The sequence below is a fragment of the Siphateles boraxobius genome, unplaced genomic scaffold (assembly GCF_051911475.1).
Source record: "Siphateles boraxobius isolate OS27281-9 unplaced genomic scaffold, OSU_SipBor_1 81, whole genome shotgun sequence".
In the NCBI taxonomy this organism is placed as follows: domain Eukaryota; kingdom Metazoa; phylum Chordata; class Actinopteri; order Cypriniformes; family Leuciscidae; genus Siphateles; species Siphateles boraxobius.
The window spans coordinates 1258992-1276028 of record NW_027509210.1 but is presented as its reverse complement, the minus strand read 5'-3'; the positions used below and the strand labels follow the sequence as shown (position 1 = coordinate 1276028).

The 17037-nt window shown below is 37.7% G+C and overlaps 1 protein-coding gene across 4 annotated transcripts in view; it reads left to right on the top strand.

The window, feature by feature from the left end:
* Positions 1-17037, top strand: part of LOC143730748 (NACHT, LRR and PYD domains-containing protein 12-like) — a 277613-nt gene that overhangs the window by 225456 nt on the left and 35120 nt on the right. For 3 of the 4 annotated variants that reach the window (XR_013200596.1, XM_077221319.1, XM_077221321.1), the window contains exon 8: positions 5379-5549. The exons of the other annotated variant lie outside the window; for it this stretch is intronic. Coding sequence is in view for 2 of the 3 variants with exons in the window: in XM_077221319.1 (XP_077077434.1) it covers positions 5379-5549 (171 nt within the window). In the remaining variant the exon portion in view is untranslated. The remainder of the gene's footprint in view (positions 1-5378; positions 5550-17037) is intronic. 4 annotated transcript variants of the gene reach the window in all.

Genomic DNA, 17037 nt, shown 5'->3' with positions numbered 1-17037 from the left:
TTGAATTCAGCAGAACAAAACGAGGCTGATCAAGAATAAAGGAGCTCTGTATCTGCTGCTCACTCACGTTCGTGTAGTTGGCATGAACGCGTTTCCTCAACAGTTCATGTTTAGATAATGCCAGATTGTTGACAAACACACTGCTCAAACATTCTAAAACTCTAAATGTTGAAAATGTTAAAACACTAAAAATTGAAAAAAAGTATAGCCTATATATGAAAACCTTTAAATACAGCTAATTTAACAATAGGCCTATTTAGGGCCTACATTTGGACACATCGAGAGATTTATCCTGAAAGAAAGTTTGCCTGCTCTTTAGGATAAAATCAGAGCCCGTCTACGGAGAGCCTGGCCACTCCCTTTAAGTCCTATTGTACTGAATTTTGGTTGTAGTTCCACCAGAGTTCCACTGGGGGGCGATCACCCTGAGTGCAAAATGAATGGGAGTCTATGGAGCTAGACGGCTAAATTTGTCTCTTTCACCTGATTGCCATTGACAAAATCTCAGATTTAATTGTAGGTTTTGCAAGTTCAACATGGGTTATAGGTCGAAAGTTGAATGAACGAGTACTTATGTCCTTTTGATTTCTTACAGGTTGAGTTGTTGTTGCCCATAACACGCTAACATTCTGCTAATGAAAGCTGATTGGTCAGTGAAGGACTGATTACGTCCAGAGACACCGCTTGATGGCATCGTGGTGGGACCAGAATGTGTATGTGTATTTTCGGCGTGGTCTTTTAAAACAACAAAACAAAAACTCTTCTAGCACGTGTATTTACCTGTGTCAGCTGTGTTGTCGATGCCTCGAGAGAAAAGAAAGTGCAGAGCTCGAAAGCACCACAGTGACTGAAGGATTGCCGTAAAGCAGTATTTCTGGCCGTATGATGTGTATGACATCATTGACATTTTAAAAGACTTTTTAAAGCAAATAAGCTACTCTAAAAAAAATCTAACACCCAGCAATGTGTAATTTCTTTGCATCTCCTTTCGAATACAACATTCAAATTACTAGACAAAAAAATTATATCCTGCGAAAAGTGGATTTTGAGGGGTATAGCTCCATAGACCTCCATTCATTCTGCACTCGTCCTGTGAGCGCCCTCATGTGGAGCAAGAGTGGAACTGCAACCAGTTCAGAAGTCGGAAGTTACTGAGAGTGGACGTTCTCCCCTTATTAGACATTCTCTGATAAAATCATCTTATTAGGCTGGCTATCTGACACTCTCCATATGAAAGAGAAGCGATTAACACCTTATTGTCCTGCACCCCCACGATAAAGCCCTGAACTGCCCCTCCAAACCCCCCACAGGCTCTCTGAGGAGCGTCTGAGACAAGCAGTTGATATTAAAGTCCCTGTAAAGTCAAAATTAAGTATGTGTTCTGAGTTTGTCATATCACAGAAAAATTTGTTATTAGCTACCCAGCCAAATGTGAATGATAAAAAAGCCGGCAAGTACATAAAATAAGCTATCAAAATCTTGAAAAAATTAGCAGTAGTCTCTGCTCTCAAACGCTGGGGGCGTGTCCGCTGGCTGGGCTGAAACCACGCCCACTCGCGGTAAAGCTGACGTTGCCACACTGAACTGTCACCCGCTACACCTGGAATGGATGCTCCTAGCTGCTTATTAGGTTCATTATAGTGCTGTCAAACGATTAAAATATTTAATCGCGATTAATCGCATTAATGTCATAGTTAACTCGCGATTAATCGCATTTAATCGCACATTTTTATCTATTCTAAATGTCTCTTGATTTCTTTTTGTCCCATTATTTTTTCTCATTTTAATGCTCTTATCAACATGGAAAAGTGGATCGGCTTGCTTTGTGCAAATGTTTTTTATTGAAAACAACATTGGCATGTATTGTGTTCAATTTCACACTAAAACATTCTTACTTGGAGCAAATAATCTCTCACACAATGTAACACTGTCCATCAATAAAAGGGTGAAAGAAATACTGACGAGGTCCTGATATTGACGAGGGGGCGGAGAATTCGCATCAGCTGTGTGTGTGTGTGTGTGTGTGTGTGTGTGTGTTTGGCCATCATCAAGTGGTATTTCAGACTGGACGTGCTGCGATGATGATAGCTCAGTTCACAACGACAAAACACACAGATCACTTTGGTCTCGTCAATGGAACCATTTGGCAACTTTTTAAAAGTAAACGTTCCATTCAGAATCTTATTGGCATCCATTTCGGTGTCTCGCGCTCGTCATCCACTCAAAACTGGACGTTTTGAACGTTCCTATAACATTCAGAAATAACGTTTTTATAACTTAATGGGAACGTTATGAAAACGTTCTTATAACCTAAAATTGTTAGCTGGGGAAGAGGAGAGATTCGCGATTGCACTGAACACGTTTTAAGTGCAGGCACATATTGTCCTAGCGAGCCCAGAGAAAATTCTAACAAGAGCAGCGTGTATCTGAGAGCGCGCGACTCGAGCAGAGAGATTCGTGCTCGGCACATTATATTCCACGCGCGAGCAGAGAGATTCGCGCTCGCGCATCCAGCTCGCAAGCCCAAACAAGTGTGTGCGGCGTGCCTGTTGTTTTGTTTCCGGTCTAGCTAGATCCGCTTGCGCTTTCAAAACGTCCATGCCGTGTCCTATTGCAAAAGCATGTGAAAAAAAAACTACAAAGTTTGCTAGGCCAAAAAGACCGTTAATCGCGCGATAAAAAAATTAACGCCGTTAAAATGGGTTTGCGTTAACGCCGTTAATAACGCGTTTAACTGACAGCCCTAGTTCATTATAATAATTATAACATAAGCACACAAGGCAACTTACACTCATTGGTGGGCACGCACTGCCGATGATGGCACCAGTTGTCAGCGCGACGGGAGGCTGGAGGCCGAGGCGGGAGATAGTCGGTTCGGCCTCATTCACCAGTAACATCGGATTACCAGTGAATCCCAGTTGTCTCCGACGAAAGTTTATAAAACTATCCCGTGTAAAATGATCACTACAGAGGCGGGTTTGGGTGGTGATCCTCAGCTCTCCATCAAGGTGGCTCTTCACAAAATTAATCCACCTCTTCTTGATGTGATCGTTTTTAGGAAATTTAAATAAGGACACCGATCTGTTTTGTACATGATTGCATCCAGGTAGTACGCATTTCCGTGACGAAGACATAGCTAACTAGCAAACTGTAGGCTCTAGTAACTAATAATAGTACTGACAGTAACTCGCGATTGAGCGGCAAACTGATGTGAATGTGCTCTATTATATTGTTAGGGGAGCGGCCAGCCTCAGGGGCTCCAGTGCGTGATCGAGTAGGGGCGTGTCCAGGAGCTCAGGGGCTCCAGTGCGTCATCGAGCCCCGTTTTAGACCCGCCCAAAAAATCCGGAAAATTGCAATGGTTAAAAAACTGTTTAACGGTCTAACTCCACAATTCTGTATTTCACAGTTCACAGTCTTTGTTATATTTTTTAGCAATACATTTCTAACATTTATAATGTGTTTCGATTTTTTTTTTTATTGCGTTTACAGGGACTTTAAAGTGGATTATTAACGTGTTGATAATGAGGAAATTAAATAATTAAGGCTACATGTAGTAATATTTCTGTCATTATCAAGTAAATATATATAGATTTTTAAAAATTATTTATTTTGGGTTTAGGCCAAGTTTGCTTTTTCCTAGCAAAATGAAATACAAACAAACTCATGTTCATTTGTTGTCATGTACAAAATATTCAACGCAGTATTAAATTCCATGGATTTTTGAAAGTTTTTTTATTTTGTATTCAAATAGGCCTATATCTCGAACCACAGGCTTGGCCTATTCGTGCTTATGTTAAACTAAATAGCATTTATAGAATAATTATGCACTTAAATTAAACAATATCGCAAAATTTCGACAATTATGTTTTCAATTATTTGATCTGTTTTATACATTTTAATTTAGGGGCGATTTAGCTACATTTATTTAGATCGAGATTTTCACTCTTGTCCTTTCCTCATTGGGAAGCGCTCATACACATGTTTGAGTAGATCCTCGGTGACTCGTTGTCTTCATATGGATAACATAACCAGATAATATTTATTCACATTTAAAGCTTTAGGCATTTTTTGGAAGCGCAGTTCCCAGAGACAGAGACGACAGAAAACGTTTTGTAATGAGCCTATTGTGACTGTAGGTCTACATGAATAAAATAGCTTTAACAGTTTTAAAAGATGATATCTTATCTGTATGACCAAAAATTAGGAAAAGGCTATTGCCTATTAAGTTATTTTAGCTGTTATGAGAAAAATAAATTCAAGTGAACGCACCGCCGCGTTTGTCGAACACTAATTCAACATGCCAGATAAAAAACAGATTTTAGAACAATACGTAGCGCCACTCGGTGTGCTAAAATACTTAATTATGAACATCAATATTTCGTTCAAAACTATCTCAAAACGCTTTGTGACATTTTGAAAAGCCATGAATGTATTTAAGGCCAGTGTAACCAGTATCGTAACTGAAACGCGCTGCATGCTATTATCTCTCAATACAGGAGCAGAAACGCTGGTTCTGATTTTATTGTTTGTTGTTTAAACGTGTTGCATTTAAAAAATATATATATATATATATTTGATATGGTCTATTGGTGAAGTATAGCATTGATTACTGTGGAGGGGGGAAATCTCCCACTGGCAAATCGTATCTTGCATACAACTGCGAGATAGGCCTATTCTAACTTTTGATTCACAAAATGTTATGTAATGTTATATTCTGTTTAAAATTTACTTTTCCGTAATTACGTTTTGCTTTCGTAAAATTTAACCAAATCTCTTGTAGCCTAATAGGCTATTTAAAAAAAAAGTTGCATCTTTTTTGTGCTCTAAAGGTTTGTTCTATTCTGTTTCGTTTGTTTATTTCGTTTGTTAATTATTACTTTATAACATGCAGTTTCAACTCCACCAAATCTTTGTTTGTTTCATTATTGTACAGCAAATGTCAATAACTCTTGTTTTGATTTTTCATGTTTGTTGTAGGCTTATTTGGAAATTGTCATAGCCTTCATTCTTAGGCTAGCCTACTGTTCATTGACATTAGCCCCACTTACGTTTCAAAATGCGGCAATTGCAACTGTTTTGCAAAATGTCCCTTTGCGCCACCTGGCGGTCATTTCACGAATGACTTTGAAATGTGACTGGTTTATTTTTGCCGCGGTAACTTTGTCGCGGTGCCTGGCGCGGCGGTAATAGGCATTCTGGTTGACTACCTACTGTATAGAAAATACTAGTTAACCTGTAATGTCAGTATAGCTCACCCTCCTCACTGCATATTTACTGTTAATGTAAAAATAATGGAAAATATTTAATATCTTTATACAGAGAATGTATTCTATATGTTCCATCCAATTCTTTGATGTGATTTATTTATATTGCAGGTTAAATAATTGTGACTTAACAGACAAAAGCTGTTCAGCTCTGGCTACAGTTCTTGGATCAGATACCAATCTGAAAGAGCTGAACATGAACAATAATAATCTACAGGATTCAGGAGTGAAGCTGCTCTGCACTGGACTGAAGAATATAAAGTGTACATTGGAGATACTGAGGTAAGTGGTGTGTCTACAGACAAAAAAAAATAACTCAACCAAAATGAAAGGTGTGATTTGTTGTAGATATTCTCTTTACAAAATATATGTATAAGAATGTGTTGTTTGGATGTAAGGCCACATAAGCACTATAAAGTTTCAGGATTGACAACTGCATTTAAATGTGAGATTGAGTCCCGTAAATGATCTTTCCATGTGTGTAAATTATCGTAAATAATCGATCCCTAAATAATCTTTCCATGTGTATAAGGAACACGACTCCCTCCCAAAAGAGCAATGATTGGTACTGTGGTAACCATAATGTTCTGGTTTAGTATCCTCTATTCTGACCCTCTGACCCAAAAAAATATTAAAGCGACAAAAGACTCTTAGTATGTCTGTTAGCCTTCACGAGGACGCCGACGCACTGAATCGTTCTTGGTTTAAATTGTTCAAAGTTACTATCAGATTTAATGTTATTACCTTGACAAAACTATACATCATTATAAAGATATAAGACTCAAGTTTCAGTATTTGACCACTATTTTATTCTGAGAAACTTATAGTGACAGTTATGTATTAATTTGTGTCAGGAGTTGTGTAATGAAAAAATTTGTCGATACTTTTAAGCCTCTGGGGTTGGCAAACGCGCCGGCGCGTTTTGCTCGATTTTTTTCACATAGCAGCAAAATAGACTTAAAATACTCCGTCATTTATGGTCATACAGACTTAAGAAATGTGAAAAAATAAAATGTCTACTTTTTTATGTGTCCACTTACAATCGGAACAAAACATTGTGCTTTTGTAAAATAAAGAAAATAAACAGGGTGTGCTTTCTGCCTCTCCGTCTCTGTGAACTTTTTTTTCTGGAGAACGTCTCTAAACTAAACTCAGCGAATACTATTCACCCAGGCATCAGCAATATATCTTTATAATCATTTAAGTGTCTACTGTTAAATGATCTAGTTCAAAACGAAAACAAATATTCTCTGTTTGTGTAATCTGTATGAAATGAGAGAGATGTCAGTCATTCTCATTACAGCTCATTAACTGCTAACGTGAACACGCCCACAAACACAAATGATCTGAGGCGATCATCTCACATCAGCTCGATAAAACACATCCAAATTTATCAGATTCATGTACTTTACGTCGTCTTGCAACGCTGTGAGGAATAATACTATTGTAATAATAATCCTAGTAAAAATTGACCTCAGAAGTGCTGGTTTAGTTTCATTTCGAGGAGCAACAGATCCAGCTGAGGATTGAATATTTATTCTTAAGTGCTATGTTCTAATCGCGATATGGAATGGTGTCTGTAAACCGCAAAAACACTATTTAAATATGAATAGCGTTTATGTGTGTGAATGAATGGACGGCACAGATCTGCGCTGTTTTACAGCTGTAGTAAACAGCGTGCATCTGTGCCATTCATTCACAATCGCACTTACTTTAGTAATAATGTTATTTTTACATTAACACATCTAGTAATTTAGCTTTTACCAAACTATACTGCTATACTGAGATGAGTAAAAATCGACTGAAATATATTGAAATAAAATGTCTTTGTATAAGCAACGTATTAAACTGCAAATTAAAATTTATATGCCCTAATATATAATAAAACAATATGTTACAGACGAAATATGAAAGTTTTTTACTGTAAAATGGACTACTGCCACATCAAAAAAGCTTTTGTTCGCCAATTTCTGCTCATATGTCAAATATATAGTATGTTTTGTCAAAAATAAACTCATCAACTAAGATGTTATTATAGTGTTTGTTCCAATGTATGCTATAATCAAACTAATGAATCCTTAACTTTGAAATAAGTATGGTAAATGATAAATGGACTGCATTTATATAGAGCTTTCACAGACCCAATGGCCACCAAAGCGCTTTACATATTTGCCTCACATTCACCCATTCATACACCGACGGCGGTGTCAGCCATGCAAGGCGCCATCCAGCTCGTCGGGAGCAGCCGGGGTTAGGTGTCTTGCTCATGGACACCTTGACACTTGGTCAGGTGGAACCGGGGATCGAACCACCAACCTTTCGGTTTGTAGACAACCTACATGAACCACTATGAACAACTGCATAGTAACTAGAAATATTTCGATTGGATATTATGCAATTTGCATGCATACAAAATAAGTCCTCACATTCTTTCTTGTGGTCTCTCAGTGACCCACCTGAATGAAAGGCTCATTATACAGGTCATTGTCTTAGGTGTGAACCACATCATTATTCATGATCATTCACGCCCCCGCGCATATTGCCTTTCCAAAATGTGTCTTACAAAATTTAAATCAATGTATTGTTTTATGTGAATGATTAGGCAGGATGATTTTCAGATTTTTATTTTTTAAATAACCATGCATAAACATTATGCTCTCAAAAATACAAACATGTTGCTCACATATTATGGTAGCCCTGTTTGTGCTGAATAGAGTGTAATTTGCCATTAATTAGTTTATAAGCAGCTGAAAAAAGCACAAATGTCAGGGCATGTTAAAACATCTCAAGGACCCCAAAAACACCTTAGACACCAGAGGGTAAATATGAATTATGAGCGTCAGCCGCTCCCATTCATAAAAAAAACTCCTGTGCAGTCGTCATGAAAGCGCTTGACCAAACAACCAGTGGCGTAGCCAGGATTTTTTCATAGGGCTGGCCAGGCAAGGGCCAGCAAAAAGTCTGGGGTGGCACAGAAATCTTAATTATTTGAACATAAAAATTTGTTTAAATAATGTATTGGACTGTTTTAGTGCCTACCTACACAACTCAATACAGTTCATTTGTACTTAATTGTAATTGAGATAGTAGTAAATTAGGAATCATGGAATCATGAATTTTATATAATCAATGAAATCTTCAACTTTCTATATTACTTGACAAAAAATAAATAATCTTAACTGTTCTATCATATCATACTAAATTAATGTGCAAGAATGTGAACAAGGCGGAAGTCAACAGCACATAAATGTAAATTAGTTATTTTATGGATTTAAAAATGATCAATTTTTGCTTGTCCTGTACAAATGAATGCAAAATTACAGCCTATCTTCTAGTACATATGCCCAGTGCTCACATTTATTTGTACATTAAAAAATTGCATAGCCTATAAGTGTGTGCCTTAAATTGTGATCTCACATGGCAGAATATTTTAGTCAAGACATATGTGACGCATATATAACAAATACATGCATGCATGCAGTTTTGAGACAGATTTTATCGCCTTTTTGATTATTTCATGAGTTAATTGACAACAGAACTATGGCTACAGCAAGCCACATTTGCAGTATAGTACAATGGCTGACAGGAAAGTTAGTTTTACTGACATTTGTTTTTACAAGATCTCATCTTACCGCAGATAGCCTACTGATTCAGAACAACGCACTTTTCTCAGTATCTGACCGAAGTGTCACAAGCTTTCACACTGATCTTTCAAAATAAAATTAGCATCAGAAAAAAAAAGAGAATTACGTTTGTTGTTTCTTTGACTGCACATATGCGACTCACTCAAAACGGTCTTGCAACCCACCAGTTGAGGAACATCGAATCTATATTTACTATGCTCCGATCAGTGCTGAAGCTTATTCGGAATCAGCACCTGTACATTTCCGCACTCGTTTGACTTGCGCCTGGTGCTGAGGTGAAGTTGGAGTGCGCGAAGTTGAAGTTGGAGAAATATTGATAGATTCTCATAGGTTGACGTCAGATTTGTATAGAGAGGAATAATATTTATTGAATTTTTACCCAAAATGGGCCGATGTAATCATTATGAGCGCTGGATACTCTGATGTACTGTGTTTTCAATACACACTGGCAGCCTGAGGGCGCCCTGTGCACATTTAGTCCATATATGGAACACATGAAGAAGAGCCATATCATGTAACATTCCAGGAACTCCCTGACATAAACAAAGCTTACCACAGATCGCTGTAACATGCAGATTAGGGTTGGGTATTGTTTTTTTTTTTTCGATACCGGTGCCAAATCAATACTTTAAAAATGGTACCGGTGCCTGAAATCAAATCAAAATCAAATCAAATCCCTTTATTGTCACACAACCATATACACAAGTGCAACAGTGGGTGAAATTCTTAGGTGCAGTTCCGAGCAACATAGCAGTCATGACACGATGGGACGTGTAACAATTTACAGCAAACAGCAAACATCAGATTTACATAGATTTACACATCTAATTTGCACACAATTACTCACAGTACCATATACACTAACAAATCAATAAATAATATACAATGTACAATATACAACAAAATACAAAAAGAGGTATTTATACGTACAATAGATACACATAAGGTAGAAATATATATATATATGTAATATGCAGCAGATTATATTGTGCTGTGTTGACAGTTAGAATGTTTATGGTTATTGATCATGAGGGATCAAGAGTTTAGAAATCGAATTGTTTGTGGGAAGAAGCTGTCATGGAGTCGGCTGGTGTGTGTCCTGATGCTGCGGTACCGCCTGCCGGATGGTAGCAGTGAGAGCAGCCCATGGCTCAGGTGGCTAGAGTCTCTGATGATCCTCCGAGCTTTCTTCACACACCGCCTGGCATATATATCCTGGAGGGAGGGAAGCTCACCTCCGATGATACGGCTGGCAGTGCGCAGCACCCTTTGCAGGGCTTTGCGGTTACGGGCGGTAGTATTGCCATACCAGGCAGTGATGCAGCCAGTCAGGATGCTCTCGACAGTGCTGGTGTAGAACCGTGTGAGGATGTGGCGGTTCATTCCAAACTTCCTCAGCCGTCTCAGGAAGAAGAGGCACTGATGAGCCTTCTTCACGACGGCCTCAGTGTGGACGGACCATGCGAGTTCTTCTGTGATGTGGACACAGAGGAACTTGAAGCTGCTGACTCTCTCCACCGGTGCTCCATTGATGGTGATGGGGCTGTGATCTCTGTCGTTCCTCCTAAAGTCAACTACTAGCTCCTTGGTTTCGCTGATGTTGAGGGAGAGGTTGTTCTCCTGACACCAGTGTGTCAGAGTGAGCACCTCCTCTCTGTAGGCCGTTTCATCATTGTCGGTGATCAGACCTACCACCGTCGTATCATCAGCAAACTTGATGATGGTATTGGAGCTGTAAGTTGCCACGCAGTCATTTGTGTACAAGGAGTACAAGAGTGGGCTAAGAACACAGCCCTGTGGGGCTCCAGTGTTGAGGGTCAGTGATGAGATGTTGCTGCCCATTCTAACCACCTGGCGTCTGTTTGACAGGAAGTCCAGGATCCAGCTGCAAAGCAAGCTGTTTAAGCCCAAAGCCCGGAGTTTCACATCAAGCACGGAGGGCACTATAGTGTTGAATGCTGAGCTGTAGTCTACAAACAGCATTCTCACATATGTGTTCCTCTTTTCCAGGTGGGAGAGAGCAGTGTGTATTGTAGATGCAATAGCATCATCAGTGGAGCGGTTATTGCGGTATGCAAACTGCAGTGGGTCCAGTGAGGCAGGTAGAACAGAGCAGATGTAATCTCTGACTAGTCTCTCATAGCATTTACTGATGATGGGGGTCAGAGCAACAGGACGCCAGTCATTTAAGCAGGTGATATTGGTTTGCTTCGGTACAGGTACAATGATGGACGTTTTGAAGCATGTGGGGACTACAGACACGGAGAGGGACCGATTGAAAATGTCCGTAAAAATACCAGCCAGTTGGTTCGCGACCCGGAATGCCGTCTGGACCCGCGGATGTTCACCCGTCGGTAAGATCGGGTAACATCCGCTACAGAGACGGAGAGTGTACTAACCTCTGTAGCTTCAGCCGCGATAACTCTCTCCACGAGGGGGGTGTTAGTTCCCTCAAAACGAGCATAAAAAGTGTTTAGCTCATCTGGTAGAGAGGCAGCGTTGTTCACTGTGGAGTTTGTGTTTCCTTTGTAGTAGTAGTAACGCACTGCATTTAACGTCCAGTAACGTTAATGCCGTTGTAACGACGGGAAAAAGTAATAAGTTAGATTACCCCGTTACTGAAAAAATAACGTCGTTACCTAACGCCTATAATACTATAATATATATACTATAAAATAATATTTTTTCTGTCAGATTTTTTTTATCCGAAGCCAAATCAGATCACAGAAGGTTATTTAAAACACTCAACTTGCCTTATAAAGTAAGTTTGGAGCAAAAACGTGGTATTAATCTCATAAATTGTTGTGTATTGATGGTGTGGTAAGCTAACATGCACCTGCCACCTAGCTGTTATTTTTATGAATTTTTTAAAATAGGAATGCTTACTGAAATGTTTATTTTTTCAAGAAGCAAATTTGATACAGATTCAAATGTGAAGTGAGAACTTTGATAAAAGAAATTAGGCATTAAAAACAGCATGAATAGCCAGGGGTTAGTAATTATAATGAAAACAAAAGAAAAGAATATTTAGAGCCAAAACCAAGCCGAAGAGGTGTGAATGTGTGCAGGGGAGACTGAGACTGAATGGGGCTTGTTTGCACCACAAAACAATAAAGACAATAGACTGAATGGATGCTTAGAAGATGACAATAAACATCAGTTTGCATTTTAGAGTCTAATCAAAATTCACATCACATGATCTTGAAAAACATTTAACTAAGTACAGAGTTTTCGACTTATCATCTTCAGATTTTAAATATAACATGGTCAGACATGTGGCTTTAGCTGCAGGGCATTTCTAGATTGATACAATGCCAACTTCAATTTTATTTTCATGAAGATATTCCATAAAAATATATTTCTAATAACTTTACAAAACTTTGAAGCTATTTATAACTATTTTTTTCAAATGAGATCATACTTGTGCTTTTAGTTCAAAGTGTTCATGAACTGTATCTGTTTTAGTTTGTGTATGCCATTTCTGGGGTTTTTTACAAAAGTGGGGTTGCTGGCTAACAGGTTAAGCAATTTTAACTAAAGCACAGTTGACAGAGGCTTCGTGTTTTTATCCTTGTACAGGCTGTTTGAAAGTGTGCTTTTGCAGTGTTGCCATGTCCACTTATTAAGCATATTTGGGGTTGTTGTTTAAGCTTGGCTCATAAAGCCAGGGCTCTCAAGTTTTAGCAAAAGTTTAGAGTGAGATCTGTTAGGGGTGGAGCCACCCAAATATTTATAAAATTCGCTTCAATTTTTGCTAGCAGTTCAATTTTGCCTATGTTCATAATTGACCAGCACAAATGGAAATTATAACAATTGGTAAATCTGATAAAAGACAAATTCATCCAAATAGAATAAAGTTATATTTAAAAAATAAAAATATATTGAAAAATAAAAATAAATTTGACCCCAAACAAGCCAACTGAACATCAGTGCTCAATGTACATAACAATGTGTCATAACTTGCCATGAGCATGTATGTCAAGACCCAAACCGGTCACCTTTACAGGGGTCATCGGATGCCCATTTTCCACAAGTTGGTATGATTCTTTGGGGTCTTCATGTAAAGTTTGTAACATACTTTGGTTAAAATTTCTCAATGGTAGTGTAAAACAACACCCTTTTTACCTCCTCAAAAACAGCTCTGTTCACAGTGACCCGTTTCGGTGCATATGTCTCTTTAAATTATAATGAGCAACAACTTTTTGGCTTTTTGAGGATTAAAAAAAAGTAAATGGATTTTTTTCATTGCATGGTGGATTTCATCCACACACTGCAAAGACACATTTATATGCATACACCATATAAAAGTGTATTTTGCATTCGATGACCCCTTTAAAAGCAGTTGGAGAGTTTTTGAATGCATCAAAAATAATTTAGCTCGAATTTGGCTATATTTCTGATTGGCTGGTAGCTGGCATTAAACTCTGTATAACTCGAGACCATCGAGACAGTTCAAGAGATTTCCACGACGCATGCGCGAGAACTGAACAAGAAGTATTAGAAGAAGAACGTTCTCTTCTCAGTTCTCGCGCGTGCGTCGTGGAAATCTCTTGAACTCTTGTCTCAGGCCCACAAGAAAGAAAAGGAATAGTCGAATAAAGTCGTTATTATGTTTTTTTTTTTCGGGAAAAAAGTATTCTCGTCGCTTGATAAACTTATAGTTGAGCCACTGTAGGCACATGGAATATTTAAACATTTTCTTTAATGAATTTCTGGGCCGTCAAGTTTCATTCCCTCTGGCAGCCTATGTAGCAGTGATCCACCTCTCAGATTTAATCAAAAATATCTTCATTTGTGTTCCGAAGATGAACGAAGGTCTTACGGGGTTGGTACAGCATGGGGGTGAGTAATTAATGACTTAATTTTCATTTTTGGGTGAACTAACCCTTTAATGGCAAAGGTGTAATTACTAGGGGTGGCACGATCCGCCTTTTTTGCCTCCGATACCGATTCCGATACCTGGGACTCAGTATTGGCCGATACCGATCCAATCCAATACTAAAATAATAATTAAAAAAACAGTGCCAAATTACCTAATAAACTGTATCTGTATGCCTCACTGTGGGGAAGAGACTGGGATAATTCTTTTGTTAAAGGCATCAAAGCTTGACTTAAACATTATTTTCCTTACTTTGTAAAAACAATACAGACAAAATATATACCATATAATTAAAATACATTTATTTTCAAATGTTAAGGCTATCAATAAACTGCCATTGCGCAAAAGTATTGTAATATGAAAGGCTCCAATTCAGAGCGGCACGAAATCTTATGCGCATCCCGTGCGCAGAATGATGCGCTCGAAGCAACATGGAGTCACGGCGCGCAGCACGTCGCATTGAAAACAAAAGTAAGATATACATATATTTCTTTATTTATTCATTAGTTTGAGCCTTTTAACAGTTTTAAATTTCAGTTAATGTGCGCGTGAAGAGCAATTATATCGCTCTCTACTCCAGTGTTGTGATCACTGAGGAGTTGTGTTGTGATCTAACAGACACCCGGTTGAAAGTAACATGTGAAACTCCAGCACGTTAAAGTCCGTTTATGCAAACCATAGACCTTTATCTAAATATCTACAGTATAACAATAGGAACATTGACTCATCTTGGAGAGAGTTTCATCGTGTTGACTGTTTTACCCGAGCGCGACGCGCTGTTTGAGTGCTGAGAATGACTGACAGCCGCAGCGGAGGGAAGCACTTAGGGGAAGATTAATTTAACGATTTAAATCTGTACCTCACATTAAACTATATGTAATGGCTTCATAAATCTTGGGATACAGTACACGAAAACATTATAGTGCTTTATAATGTTTTTGTGCCTTTTGTGTTGTATAACAATAACATACGTAGGCTATACAATATCGGATCGGTAAATACCCGATCCGGCAAATATTGGTAGTATCGGAGCAATACCGATACTGAGTATCGGATCGGCGCACCCCTAGTAATTACACTCTATTTAGCACAAACAGGGCTACCATAATATGTGAGCAAGATGTATGTACATGTTTGTATTTTTGAGAGAATATTGTTTATGCATGGTTATTGAAAAAACTAAAACTTAAAGTTTCTGAAATAAGGCCACAAAACACATACTAAATATGTGTCCACAAGACTTTTGACTAATGGATGTTCACGCCTAGAATTTTTGCTTAAAAATTATCTGAAAATCATCCTGCCAAATCATTCACATAAAACAATACATTGATTTAAATTTAGTAAAACACTTTTTGTTTGGAAAGGCAATATGCGAAATGGACGTGACTCATGGAAACATCTAGAAAAAAATAGTATTTTTCCACTTGTATTTTTGCTTGCAAATTGTATAATATCCAAGGTGAACATTTCTAGTAATTGTGTAGTTAATTCTCATACTGTATTTTCAGAAAGTTTTGGATATGTATCCTCTCCCCAAATTTGTCACTAATAAAACACAATACAAATAATTTGAAGAGAAGGCTTATATTGACCTTTTTGTTTACATCTACCTTAAAAAGGTTACAATTACAGCAACAATTAAAATAACAATATTTCAAGTGTAATATTTCTTTGTAAAAACTAAAGTGTACATTTTATCATACATATTTCAAAGTAAAGGATTCATTAGTTTGAATAAAGCCTACATTGGAACAAACACTATAATAGCATCCTAGTTGATGACTTTATTTTTGACAAAACAAACATAGCCTAATATATTTAACATTTGAGCAGAAATTGGTGAACAAAAGCTTATTCAATGTGGCAGTAGTCTAGTTTACAGTAAACCATTAATAATCTATCCAAAACTAGTCAACGAAATGTTGTCTTTCATATTTCGTCTGTAACATAGGCATATCGTTTGTTGTTTTTATGATAGCCTATATTAGGGCATATACATATTAATTTGCAGTTTAATACATTGCTAATACAAAGACATTTTAACGTTATTTCAACATATTTCAGTCGATTTTCACTCATCTCAGTATAGCAATAGGGTTTGGTAAAAACTGTTCAGTTCATTCATTCACACACAGATGTGATTCATATTTAAACAGTCTTTTTGCGGTTTACATACACTATGATATCGCGATTAGAACAATAATAAAAAAAACATACTTCTCAGATGGATCCGTTGCTCCTCGAAATGAAAATGAACCAGCACATGTTCTGAGGTAAATGTCCCAGGATTATTCCTCACACAGCCTCGCAAGACGAAACAGTACATTAATCTGATGATTACATTTGTTGTGTTATCGCATATATGAGGGGCGTTGACACGTTTGCATGTGTTGCTTCAGATCATTTGCGTTTGAATACCGCACGCTCTCCGTGGGCGTGTCAGATTAGCAGAATAATGAGCTGAGAGAACGATAATGAGATCAGCTGACACCTCTCTCTTTTTTTAAAGATTACATAAACAGAGAATATTTATTTTAGTTTTGAATTAGATATTTTAAAAGTACAAACTTAAATGATTATAAAGATATATTGGGTGTATATACTTGGGTACCGAATACTTGGGTGAATAGTATTCGCTGAGCTTTGTTTAAGTTTAGAGACGTGCTCCAGAAAAAAAGTTAACGGAGACAGAGAGGCAGAAAGCACACCCTGTTTATTTTCTTTATTTTACAAAAGCACACGGTTTTGATGTTAATGTGAGTGTACACAAAAAGAGAAGACCCTCTATAGTTTATAATCATGTATTGATTTTATTTATATGACCAAAAATGACGGAGTATTTTAAGTCTATGTTGCTACTATGTGGAAAAAAAACAGCAAAACGCGTCGTCGCGTACCTCGACCCCAGAGGGTTAATCTAAGCCCTGTCTGTGAAACCAGGCCTATGAGTTTTACACCACCGTGAAGATATTTTAGACCCATTTTGTTAGATTCCCCCTTACAAAACTGCTTCAGCTAGAGTGAAATATGTAGGCTTTCCAGTATGAACTGGACATTTCAGGTATTGCCATAATATTTCAATGGGGTTTATATGTGAACTTTTAGGACATTTCAAAACATGTTGCTTGTACATTGTGGATCATTCAGATCAAAAACTTGTGTGTTATATAATTGAAACTTTGAAAGGGATGTTGATATCTTCTTTGGGGCGTTTTGTTTGACTGCATTTCCAGTTGTCTCTTTT